Source organism: Molothrus aeneus, chromosome 2 (assembly GCF_037042795.1).
Source record: "Molothrus aeneus isolate 106 chromosome 2, BPBGC_Maene_1.0, whole genome shotgun sequence".
NCBI lineage: Eukaryota > Metazoa > Chordata > Aves > Passeriformes > Icteridae > Molothrus > Molothrus aeneus.
This window is the reverse complement of record NC_089647.1, coordinates 71,900,379-71,913,786: the sequence shown is the minus strand read 5'-3', so window position 1 is coordinate 71,913,786 and position 13,408 is coordinate 71,900,379. Positions and strand designations below refer to the sequence as shown.

General features: G+C 35.2%; 1 protein-coding gene across 1 annotated transcript; it reads left to right on the top strand.

Annotated features, from left to right (window-relative positions):
* The first annotated feature begins 4,101 nt into the window (after positions 1–4,101).
* SLITRK6 (SLIT and NTRK like family member 6) lies at positions 4,102–11,393 on the top strand. Its single transcript, XM_066571529.1, has 2 exons — positions 4,102–4,214; positions 7,510–11,393. The coding sequence occupies exon 2, from the start codon at positions 7,528–7,530 to the stop codon at positions 10,048–10,050; it is 2,523 nt and encodes an 840-aa protein (XP_066427626.1). The 5' UTR covers positions 4,102–4,214; positions 7,510–7,527; the 3' UTR covers positions 10,051–11,393.
* Positions 11,394–13,408: the final 2,015 nt, after the last annotated feature.

Sequence of the window (13,408 nt, the reverse complement as noted above, 5' to 3'; positions counted from 1 at the left end):
CAAGAGGTTGATTCAAGAAATATTTCTCACTCCAATACCAAAATTTATGAACAAGATGAACGATCTCAGAATTGGATAGGAGATTTTAACTTTGATAATTAACTCTTACGTTGTGAAGAACTGGAAGTTCTCTGTCAAGGGGTTAAACAAACAACAAAAAATCCCAAACAAACAAACAACAAAAAACCCAAACAAACAAACAAACAAACAAAAAAGAAATAAAGAAGATTCAAGACCTATTGCACAGATACTGAAGAAGGAAACCACAAATTTCAGAAACATTTACATATTTTCAGTGATCTGACTTACACAAAAAACCAGGATTACTAAAGTGGTATGTAAGGGAAAATACCTTGGTTTCATCTGTTTCCATTGCATCATATTTTATTAAATGAATAAGAATCCAGTATTTTGTAAGGAATCATGCTCTTAAGTATAGCAGTATAAAATGCATTTTCACTCAAGTACAACATTTAAAGTACCATATGACTTTTTAACTTGAAAAATGAAACAGAAAGGATATTAACTTCAATGCACCTTTCTTTGAAATTATTTTTTTCAGGAAATGTGATTTTTGCATGATGGTAAATACCAATGCATACAATGTCACATATATGTAGGTGCAGCCTAGAAAGACAACCATGTCCTCAGCTGCATAAGATAGGTGGCCCGGAGGACGAGGGAGGTGATTCTCTAGATGATCTTTAAGGTTCCTTCCAACATAAACCATTCTACAATTCTATGATTTAATGATTGGTGAACTTATATATTAAGTATACAAATATGAGTCTAAATTAATTTAGTTAGAAAATGCATAAGGATAATAGAAATTTGTTTCTTTAACCTGTTTCCTTACAATTTGAAGATCTTTTTCAGCAGATTTTTCAAAGAATTGCCTCTCAATAAGAGTCATATAAAGACGAAACTAAATGCTTAAAGAGTAGTCGCTAGGCCAGTGTATCACTTGTAGAGGGGAATCCTTACCTTTCTTTACACAATGGCAATATGTTCGTGACTGCAAAAAACCACACAAACAGTGTGTTCAGAGCAGAAGGTTTTGAGTAGGACCTATCCTAATATGTAAAAAGAGACATTAGTTCTGTGAGGGAAATAGGTGTTCAGTGTCTGAATTAAATAATATAGTAGGCACTGTTAGCTTCCATAATTATAGTACATTACATTATGGGGTTTTTTTTGTTTTGTTCTGTGTGTATGTGCATATGCCATGTTCTTAGTTAAGTCTTAGCCTTGGTGACAGTTCTTCCATATACAATTTTAATTTATAATATATGCATGAGTTTTGAGTTCCTCAGCAGGCTCTTTCATGTGTGAATAGTCAGATGCTACTTAGTGGTTCCAGGAAAATGCTTCCTTTCAATATCGTGTATTAAGCTGTCAGACCTGTACTCATGCAGAGTTCAAAGGGTTCATGTTGCAAGAAATATAGGTGAAGAGTTGTTGATTCAGACTTGAAACTTCTTGCAAGCAGGGAAGGATATATTATTTACCTCCTACATCTTGTGTGCTATCAATGGCTCCTTGTGTGCATTCTGAGAAGTGACAATGAGTTGTGAATGATGGGGAAAAAATATTTTCTATCCCCTGAAATTGCAAATGCAAATGTCTATTCCCCCTGTTATGTTTAAACAATGAAGTTACAAATTAACAAGTCACCATGAAGATTAACATTTTGAAGACTAATCTGCAAATCATATTCCTGCAGTAAATGTAAGTCTGACAGTTTTAGGCTTTATATATCCAAAGTTCACAAAATTTAAAATTGTTGGAGCAATTGATTAAGACTTGAAGTACAGGGTAAAAACCCTGTGTCAGTTCAGCTGACATGCAGATGCACTTGCAGAATCACATTCTCTATAATAATCTGCTTAATGATTCATAAAATTATGGTAGAAAAACAAACATTAGTCATTTTTATAACTTGATAAATATGCAGGTTTTGAATCACAAATACTATTGATAAACATTCTCAGTGGTTTTTAATTCTGTATGCTTAGGTCAGGAAACTCTGATCTATTTTTAGAAATTAATTTCTGGAAATATTTTTGTGATTATGTTTTACTCTTGTGGCTGTCAACTCAAAAGCAAATAATGATATTGTTTTCACTTTTAATGTGAATATCTATATTTAGAGATACTCTCTATCTCAAAAAGCCAGGCACAAGTGTTAACACTTGAAAAATGTTCAGTAAAAATAGAAATAATATAACTTAAAATTCATAAATTCAAAACTAATAAGAAAATACTTATTTATTTGGCTGGTCACAGACAGCTGAGAACCTTTGAGCCTTAACAGTAAAAGGCTTGCAAATTGAGATTGACGAGGTTCATTAAAAGTAGCAAATTGAAAAAAAAAGTGATGTGTTGATAAGAATGGTAACCAAATTGTTACAATTCCTCAGGAATATTTCCTCTTATTTTTAATTTTTTTTCAAATTATATATAAAATATATATAAATACATAAATGTATATAGATATAAATTTATATATGAAAGTTTACATATATGTGTGTGAGCAAAAATATAGGAAAAGATCTTGATAGCCTTCAGCACATGGAACAGTAAATTGCAATAGCCCTTTTGAGGTCAATGAGGCCACCTAGAGATCCATCAGTGCAAAAGAAATTACTGGAATCTGACTGGTTGGAAACTCTAGTAAACAGTCTGTATAATAATACAAGCAACAGAAAAACAAACCAGAAATGTTGTGCTGTAGAGGGCAAATATGCTGGAGCACCACATCTATTGTTGCTCACAAAAGGCTTTGTGACTCTGTGGCAGCGGGATGAACAAGGAAGTAGCATTTGCTGCTTATAAAACCATCCCATGCACTGCAGGAGGGATAAGGAAAACCCTCCTTGCATGGAATAAACATTTTCCTGTAGCTGTACTGTATCTGCTAATTATTTGTTTATGAGCACAAAGAAAATAATACCTTAAGCATGATACATGCCTTCAAAAATGCCCTCCCCCAAACCAGACCATTTTTTATCTAAGCATTGTTTTATGGAAATGCAATACAATCTCACATGGACAGATACCAGCACTGTGCTAACATCTGTAAAACAGACTATTACAATCAACCCAGTCTTCTTCCTACAGAGCAGGATGGGCAGTTTTAAAAAGGACTGATGGCAGTCATTGAGCAAACATAAGCACTAATATTCCTATACTATAATTTTATTTTTCCATAATAAAGTATGTGCAACTGTGCATACTCACCCCTACCCCATTCACACTGAGTGGACTGGATTGACAGCTTTACAGTCTCATTTATATATTTGAATAATTCTGCGCTTCAACATAGACATATTTTCCAGAGGACAAAGTTTCCCTTGTGGTGTGTTTTGTGGAGTCTTTTTGGGCTGGAATGCTTTCAGGTTTCTAAAGCAAGCATTTGCAGATAAAAACTAAATACAAGGACTGCCCAAGAGAACAAACTGTAAGAGCTGCAGTGGATGTTTACTGATTTTTTGCAAAATATGGTATTAACAGCCGTTAAGAAATCTGGAAGATATTTAGCTGAATTTTACTTTCTGAGGCTCACTTAGATAAGGGGAAAAAGAGGTGAGAGAAATTGCAGGAGGAGGAGCTGATCTGTCTCAAGGTGGAGCTGTATCTTGTATTAAATGACATTGGCAGATTAAAGCTCTCTGGTGGGGAAGGGCTTAAAGGCTGAGTCAAAAGCCAAGAAGTCTCTTTATTTACGCCTACCTCCCAGCCTCTGGCAATCTGACTAATAACAAACTGAGCTAACAAGAAAGACTAGAAAGAACAGAGAGAACACAGGAGCAGATTGCATCTAAAATTCTGACAAACCAAGTGATCAAGTCAAGCTCTGCTGAGCATCTTGTTTGTTTACTGCATCCAAATGCTTGCAAACAGTTAACTATATGCAGAAAAGTCAGCCTAGCTGTGAAGTATGCTGTGAATTTTAATTGAGGAAAAAGGACAACTGCTTACAGGATGGTCTGACGTGCACGGCTGCCTGGAAGATTTTTTCAATCGAATGCTTTGTACTTTGTCTTCTGAACAAGGATTTTAACTTTATGGAGCTTTAGTATTACCGGAGCTTGCAGCAAAGGGAAACTCAGAAGAAAGTGTGCGTTTTTCAGAGGGAAAAAATTATATTGCATGGAAACAGCTGCTCCAACTGTGCATTACTGAGTGTACCAGGGAGTGTTGCTGCTGTTCAGGTAAGAAAGACTCCAGTTAGTTAATTAGCTAAGCACATGAGAATTTCACTTCTCAGTAAAAGTTGCATTTTTTTCTGCATGATTTTGTATAATTTTTATGTTAAATGATGGCAGTTTATATTGTATTTTAAACAGTTTGCAGCGACATTTATTCAAACTGATTACTGTGTAGAATATGTGCATTAAGGGTTGTTCTTTAACTCTTGAGGTAGAAGAATGGGTGTTTGATTTTATTTCAAGTGCAAAAATGGTCTTAAATGCATCATCTGACTGTAATTCCCATGAGAATTTAATAAAAAATCCCAAAGGCTTTTAGAAATTACTAATTCTTAGCTTGGGGGTTTGAAAATCATCAACATAGTCATTTTTTCTTTTAAATAACTAAATTAAGACAACCAAACAAATAAACCCCCAAGCATAATGAAAGAAGCTATTTCAATGTTTTAAAATCAAATCAGTTATTACTTAGCAATCATGAGATGCCTTTGCTGTAAGGTGACTACTTCTGGAAGTATTCAACTTTGCCTCACAGAAAAAACTGTGACATTTTTTAGTCTTTTAGAATTCCTACAGAGTTTAGTTACAGAATGCAGTCAGCAGTGACTTACATGAAAGCAGATAAAAAAAACTTAAGTTACCATGTGGAATTTGCTGAAAAACCTCACCACATGAAAAGGTCAGTTTTTCAAGTCTTTCAAATTACATTTTGTTGTATTGTAAATTCTTTCAGTTCAATGTTAATCTGTTACACGAGAGCAGTTTTTATTTTACAATAGTAGCCCACTGAGAACTTCATTACATGTTTCTGCGTGTTTAGAAAAAAAAATGGAGAAAGGAAAAAGAATAAAAATCTCCTATTAATTTTTATTGTGTGGGTATATATATGTGTGTGTGAGAGAGTTCTGGCAATGCTGCTTACAGAAGTATGACGATGATTAAAATGTGAATGTTTTCCAATTGGTTACAAATGTTGTTACTTTCATCTCTGAGAGGAAGGCTTTCATTTTAGTAACCTAATTTCTCAATATGCAATAGAATGCAACATGTCTTAAAGATTTCTTTTTTCATTTAATTTTGCTCAGGGACTTTATAAGTGTTGTTTGAATTTGATACGGATTGACGCTGGAATTTCTAATGAGAAAAAGTGTACAGAAATAAAGTTGAATTAGTCATAGTGTAGGTTTGAAGCCAGCATCTGTGTCAAGAGCTTGTATTTTTTACCTTGGGTAACTGGAAAGGATAGTGATGCATGTAAAGCAAGAATAAGACTCTGGCATAATATGATCCTGGAATTATCCTGCATATTTTAAAATAACATCTTGACATGATGTGTCTTATCAAATACTTCTTGGGAAAACAGGACTTAAAGATGTATATATTAAACATGGGCAGCTGGAGTTCAAGGAGGGTTATATGAGGCAACAAAATTATATTGCAACTACTAAAACAAAGATAAAAGCTCATATTTTTAAGGACACTTTTTCTCACACTGTGAATTGCACTTACTACTTATAAACTCGTATTTCTACTCTCACTTATCAGAAGCTACTCATGGAGAAAAACAAAATTCACTGTGGACACACTTGCTGTTGTTCTTTGTGTGTGTGTGTGTAATACTCATGCCACAGCATTTAAGTGCTTGCATGTGTAAAGCTTTGCAATCTGTTCTAAGGGAAGCCTTGAGAAATAGTGTTTCTAGTAACAAAGGTGCATGATATTCAAAGTATGCATTGATGAGATGCCAAATCATATGACCACACTATAAAAATGTTCATGCATGTAGTTGAATTGATCCTTGTAAACATTCTAATCTTTCAGAAACTGACACAGTTGGTGCTGTAGTGACATTCTGTACTTCATCTTTCAATAGCCTAGTTTGAAAGATTCTGACCTTTATTAGATGGATTACTTAAGAGTCTTGCTTAGTTCAGTACTCAAATAAATAGCACACCCCATAAACATTACTGTTTTTAAATAATCCATTGCATTTTAGGGGATTTTTTTTGTTATTATTTACTTTTTTTGTAATGTGGAAATACTTAACTAAAGATTATAAACAGTGATTTCCCTCTATCTTATGTATCAAGCGTTACCATTGGTCCTGCTAATTAGGCAGCCTTGACAGAAAGAAACAGAGAATCTTCTAATAGACTATAGGACAACTTAATTCAAGCCAATAATAAATGACTGATTTAAACATCTAAATTTTACTTGCAACTCCATAGCTGTATTGTAATGATGCATTTATCAAGTGTTTCAAGGTCTAAGATCAGATTGAAAGGTGATAATTATATTACATAACATATAGTTGATAGTAGTAATAATTTTTAATTTGTAAAGCACAGTCAGGTCCATATACATTTCACTGTAGAAATTGATGATTATTATTATTGGGAGGAGTCTAATATTTATCTCAAAAAGTTTTCCCTTGCTTGCTTGTTTTTTCTGGCACACACTGCATTCTCAGTTCTCTTTTTTTAACGTTGTGTATGCAAATTTTTCAGTATGTACATTACATGCAAATGTTACACTACTTTGTACTGTGGCCCCACTTTCACCCACAGACTACAACTTATGCATGAAAATTTAAGCAAAGAGAGATGATTATTTTGTCTATGTCCTTTTCAGTTTGTGGGTACAAGGATTTCAGAGGAAATACCCTTTGATTTCCATACATAATGCAGAACTGTAGACAGATTCCCTGTATCCTTCAAGAATGGGCTTTTGCTCACAACACATTACTGATCCAAACCAAATCTTATTTCTCTTCAGCAGCTGGGTAACATTAAGTTAATCTTAGCAAGGTAATCTTAAAATTTGCAGTGCTATGTAGTGACAGAAAGCAATGGTTCAAAATATTATATTAGCTTTGATATAAGTTTCTTGGAACAGTAAATTATTACTGTTTTCCACTGGCAGTCTATACAGTAGATGAATAAAACCAACACACTCCTGATTACATCCTACTTTGGCTATCAGCATGAAAGTACTGAAGATTTCCCCTTATGACTGTTTATTCATTCAGTACATCAAACTAAATTTATATTCTCTAATTAGAAAATAATTCAATTGTTTTGCATGATATGATAGCACTTGGAAGGAGAAGTAGCTCAGCGATGAATATTAGGAATGTTTTTTTCTTCCTGTTATGCCAGGGAAAAGAAAAACAAAAAGAAAAAAAAAAACCCAACCAAAACCAAAAACCAAAACAACTCAAGCAAACAAACCCCAAACAAAAAACCCAAACCCTGTGAAATCATGACTCTATTATTAATTAATTTATTTTTTTTTTTAGTAAAATCTGCTGGACAAGATGAAGCTTTGGATTTTCGTTCTATGCTCAATTGTGGTTGCATCCGATCCTTTCCAGTCACAGCCTTCTTTTTCTTCAGTCAGAGGATCTTGTCAGAGTCTGTGTTCCTGTGAAGAAAAGGATGACACCATGATTATCAACTGTGACAAAAGAGACATCAAGATGATATCAGAAATAAACGTCCCACCATCACGGCCTTTCCATCTTAATTTGTTAAACAATGGTCTGAGTATGTTACATGTGAATGATTTTGCTGGCCTTGTTAATGCTATTTCTCTGCATCTTGGTTTTAACAATATAGCAGATATTGAGCCTGGGGCTTTCAATGGTCTCAGCCTTCTTAAGCAACTTCATATCAATCACAATTCTTTGGAAACACTTAAAGAAGATACGTTTAATGGATTGGAAAATTTGGAGTTTCTTCAAGCAGACAACAATTTCATCACAGTGATTGAAGCAAGTGCCTTTAGCAAGCTCAACAGGCTTAAAGTGCTTATTTTGAATGATAATGCCATTGAGTATCTTCCTCCAAACATATTTCGTTTTGTGCCATTGACCCATTTAGATCTGCGTGGAAACCAGTTACAGACACTGCCCTATGTTGGCTTTTTGGAACATATTGGAAGAATACTAGACCTTCAGTTGGAAGACAATAAATGGGCCTGTAACTGTGATTTGTTGCAGCTGAAGATATGGCTAGAAAACATGCCTCCTCAGTCCATAATAGGTGATGTTGTATGCAATAGCCCTTCAGTTATCAAAGGCAGCATATTAAGCCGGCTGAAAAAAGAATCTCTTTGTCCCACCCATCCTGTTAATGAACTTGAAGATCCTTCAGGGTCACTGCCCTTGGTTGTAACCACCTCTATCAACGAAAATTATCTATCAACTAAGGTGATTCCTCTCCTGAAAGCTCCTACTAAAGAACCAAGTTTAGTGCTTCATACTTCCAAGCCTACTACATTTCCAGGAATCTCTTGTCCTGTCCCTTGTCACTGCACCAGCCATATGCTCTCAGGAGTTCTTATGCACTGCCAGGAGCGAAATATTGAAAGCTTGTCTGATTTAGGACCCCCTCCTCCAAACCCTAAAAAGCTTATCCTAGCTGGAAACATTATTCAGACGCTATTGAAATCAGATCTTGTGGACTATGCCAGTCTGGAAATGCTTCACCTGGGGAACAATCGCATTGAGATCCTCGAGGAAGGTTCCTTTATGAATCTGACCAGACTACAGAAACTATATCTCAATGGCAATCATCTTACAAAGCTAAGTCAAAATCTCTTCCTTGGCCTTCAGCACCTTGAGTACTTGTACCTTGAATATAATGCCATCAAAGAAGTTTTGCCAGGGACATTTAATGTAATGCCAAAACTGAAAGTTCTCTACCTAAATAACAACCTTCTGCAGGCTTTGCCACCCCATATCTTTTCAGGTGTTCCCCTCACCAGACTAAATCTGAAAACAAACCAATTTGCTCATTTGCCTGTGAGCAATGTCTTGGATGAACTGGATATGCTGGTACAAATTGAACTTGAAGACAACCCTTGGGACTGTACTTGTGATTCAGTTGGACTGCAAAAATGGATACAAAAATTGAGTAAGAATACCATGATGGGTGATATTTTTTGTAAATCTCCCGGACACTTAGCAAAAAAAGAATTGAAATCCCTAAAGAGTGAAGTCTTGTGTCCAGGTTTAATAAACAGCCCTCCCCTACCAACCCATGCCAGTTTTGTAGTTGTGACAACTTCTTCTCCTACTGCCAACACCGCAGACACCATCCTGCGGTCTCTTACAGATGCTGTCCCACTTTCTGTTCTAATATTAGGACTGCTCATTGTGTTTATAACTATTGTCTTTTGTGCAGCAGGAATAGTTGTTCTTGTCCTGCACCGGCGCAGGAGATGCAAAAAGAAGCAAGTGGATGAACAAGTGAGGGACAGCAGCCCTGTTCACCTTCAGTACAGCATGTATGGGCATAAGACAACACACCACACCACGGAGCGCCCAGCTGCCACTCTCTATGAGCAACGAATAGTCACCCCAATGGTTCAGGTGTACCACAGCCCGTCCTTCAGCCCCAAGCACACCGAGCAGCAGCAGGAGGAGGGAAGTGAGAATGAAGCTAATGATTCCAAATACCTTCGCCGAAGTCTCCTGGAAAGAGAGAACAGTTCACCACTTACAGGTCCAAATGTCAAATACAAGGCTACAGATCAATCTGCTGAATTTCTGTCTTTTCAGGATGCTAGCTGCTTGTATAGAAACATTCTTGAAAAAGAGAGAGAGCTGCAGCAACTAGGGATCACAGAATACCTAAGAAAAAATATTGTCCAGCTCCAGCCTGACATGGAAGTTCGTTATCCTGGAACACATGAAGAGTTGAAGCTTATGGAGACACTCATGTACTCCAGGCCAAGAAAGGTTTTTCTAGAACAAACTAAAAATGAGTATTTTGAGCTCAAGGCTAATTTACATGCTGAGCCTGACTATCTGGAGGTCCTGGAGCAGCAAACGTGAAGTGATAATACATTGGGCTGGGGCCAAATTTCTGTGATTTTACTTTAAGGTGGAATCATTGTAAATAAAAGTGCCTTATAAAAACATGTCAACAGTCAGAACTTAAGCACAGCAGTAATCCTAGCAAAGAAAAAACTCAGGGATCACTGTGGGAAGCCATGGGGTTGTGAGCAGGCAATATGTCAAACCCCAAGTTAAGCAAGAATTTAGTATGGTTGAACTGTGTGAGGAAGATTGCTTATTGCACTATTCCTCATCATTTTGAAAAGGTGTATATGCCACTCTCCGTTCACTTCTCTGTTTCCCAACCTATGGAAAAAAAAAAGTTCATTTCCTTTACCCCTTCTTTTTCCCCTCCATTTAATTAGATTCCTTTAAAACAACAAAAAGACAAAAAAAAAAAAAAAAAGAAAATTCCAACACCTGTGTTTGTATTTATAACCTTAGAGTGTATATGTTAGGTTAGTACATGCACTGCATACATGACCACTGTCTACAACTACACCTTACATACCTTTACAATAAATATGAAAGGAGTTGAAAAGTTGTCATACTAAATGTCAGTCAAAAGGAAAACAGATAAAATATTTTTGTGTATTCACCCAGAGCCTGCAAATATTTAAGTATTCTACACAGAACTTTATGTGAATTCTGTATCAGTATGTGGAAGGAAAAATATGCATCTATGTTTACCCAACATCTTCAACAAAGAAAACTGCAAGCCTTTTGCTACTTTCCCTATCTGATAGCTTTACCTAAGTTTGGACAATCTTTTCTTGAGCTGCTGCTATAAGATATTGTGCATCACTGGTGTTTCAACTCATAATCCTGGGTAATTTGAAAAGCTACTGAGAATCAGCTGTAAATATGTTACTGTGTTTAATAAGTTTGATTTTTTTTTATAAATATATATATATACATATGTATATAAATAACTTCTGTGCTGGCTTTAAATATTCTTGAAGGAAATGAGTTTGCTGTGGCTAGGAATTTCCAAGTGCATATACAGGTCCTTTTCCACCCTAACCAAAAGCAACGCTCAGACAGAATTGCAAACTGCAACAATACACACATAAGGAGGAATAATAGTATATAGCTATTTGTATAAAAATATATTTTCTGAAATTAGAATAAAATAAGGTGTTGTGGGAAAAATAGGTTACAAACACATAGAACACTGCAGGTTTATTTTTGCAATGAATTCTCGCTAGATTTATATTTACTATTTATTCTGTATAATTTTGTATTTTTTTCTTTCCAACTCACAAGAGAAGAAAAAGCTTACTCCTGGCTAATTTTCAAGCTAATCAAGGAACTGCTCTCTATTAATGAAAAAGAAATAAAGAGTTTTTTAAATGTCTTTTTCTTAAAGGTTACTTTTTAAAGAAGGCAGCAACTTCTGCATGCACAAGTTTAAAACTACTTGGGAATTAAACACAATGATTCTCTTGCCATGTGGACAGAAGCTTCTTATCCTGAGTTCAGTAAGGTCATTCAATTTCTGTGCATGACTGATGTGGTGCCAAAACACAATTTCTGACCTGCATCTATCTTCCTCCAAGCAAATCTTTTGTAAACTGACTATGCATGAGTTTGTTTTTTTTTCTAATTCCTATTTGTAAAGTGAAAAATCAGCTTAATTATTACGTGTATAGATATGTATGCTAAATTTAGCATTGAAATCTCGATAAACGCAAAGTGAAAAGATATATATTCTTTAGTTCAAAATGCTGTCCATGTCTTACCTATTTGTATATACAAATTAGAGTTCTTCATATTCTTCTACATAAGTTTCTGACAAAAATTTCCTATATTATATATGAAAGTCGGATTCTCAGTTCTTTCAAATTTGCATAGACATAACAACTTTTATGGTGCTATACTAATTTCTGTAGTTTGAGGATCTGACCATCTTTTTTCTCTGTTAACAAATCAACTTCCTTATTAATATTTTTGAGGTGTTACCAGTTTTTTATGGAAGTAAAACCTGGCTTTCATAAATCAAAATTTCAGTTATTAGAGAAGTATTATTTCTTCTTTCTATATCTGAGAATAATTTAATCAGACAACCTGTGTATTTTGGAAGATTATGAAGAGTAAATGTGGCAACAATATATTTTGTTCCATTGCTATCTTTATTCCAAATTATGAAAGACAATATTGAATATTGCTTGTGCAGGTAGGGGTGAGAAAAAAGGGAAAATGTGCGTGCAATAACTTTGCATTAAATGAGTTCTATGATGTTATTTTAGATGTACTTGCATATTCAAGTTCATGTAAATGTGTTTCATGAGCATAGAACCTATGAAAACCCATGCCTGGATCTGGAGGAGCAACTGGGGGACAGATGGGATGGCTTAGAGCATTAAAATGACACTAAGTGTCTCCATTTAAAGAATTTTGTTTCACACAGGTAAAAAGAATCAAATAAATTTATTATATAGAATAATTAAATACAGTTAAAAATTGAATTTATTTAATGGAAATAGAAAGCTTTGAATGCTGAATCAGACACGTTAAATTGTTCTTTTTCAAATTCTCAGATATCTCAAATTAGAAAAAATCAGAATAAAGGAAAAATCAGAAAAAATCAGTAAAGGAAAAAATCAGAATACAAAAGTAAATGGTACTTGATAACAGAGTTTATTATTTCAGTGTCGTTGATTTCAGCAGTTATTTCCAAAAAAAAAAAAAACTGTGTAAAAATAACCCCCTGCAATTGGCAAGATGAGGGGAAATGGTGATTCAAGCCCTCCGGCTTAGATTTAAGAGAAATAGCTTCAGACTAAAGACAATTGCCACATGCACAGATGTCACTTTGCTTAGCTGCTAACAGTTACTTGGCAGAATGTTGAGGACAACAGTGTGGCAAACATTTTTTTCCCTTGCAGTCTCAAAGCATCAGAAGGAAGAGTGAGCTAAATTAGTGTCAAAGCAAGTCAGTTACACAGCTGTATGGGAGCCTCGCTCAGCAGGATTAAAGAGACCTTTACCATTTAGCTTTCCTTCAGAAGGGAGAGTCATGCCTTTCACTTTATAAGGACAACTGTGCTCTGTGGCAGTCTGTATAACACTGCAAGTGGTTTGGCAATATTCAGGAATCTCCAGGATGTGGCTCACTGTCCACTTTCCTACCATCATGTTGCCTACTGGGCTGCCATGTAGTGAGACTTTATAATGAGAAGGGAGGGGTCTGCCTTACATTCAGACAGTGATTTTTCCAGCTATAAGGAAACTGTACAAAATGCCATAACAAAAAAGGACAAAGGTTTGACATCATATGATCATTTTTCAGCTAAAGAAAATCATTGTCTGCTTATAAAAATAAAATCATGACATAAGAACGGCATCACATAAG

Excerpts from the sequence above, each read along its gene's own strand:
- SLITRK6 (XM_066571529.1), top strand. The coding sequence starts at position 7,528 with ATGAAGCTTTGGATTTTCGTTCTATGCTCAATTGTGGTTGCATCCGAT.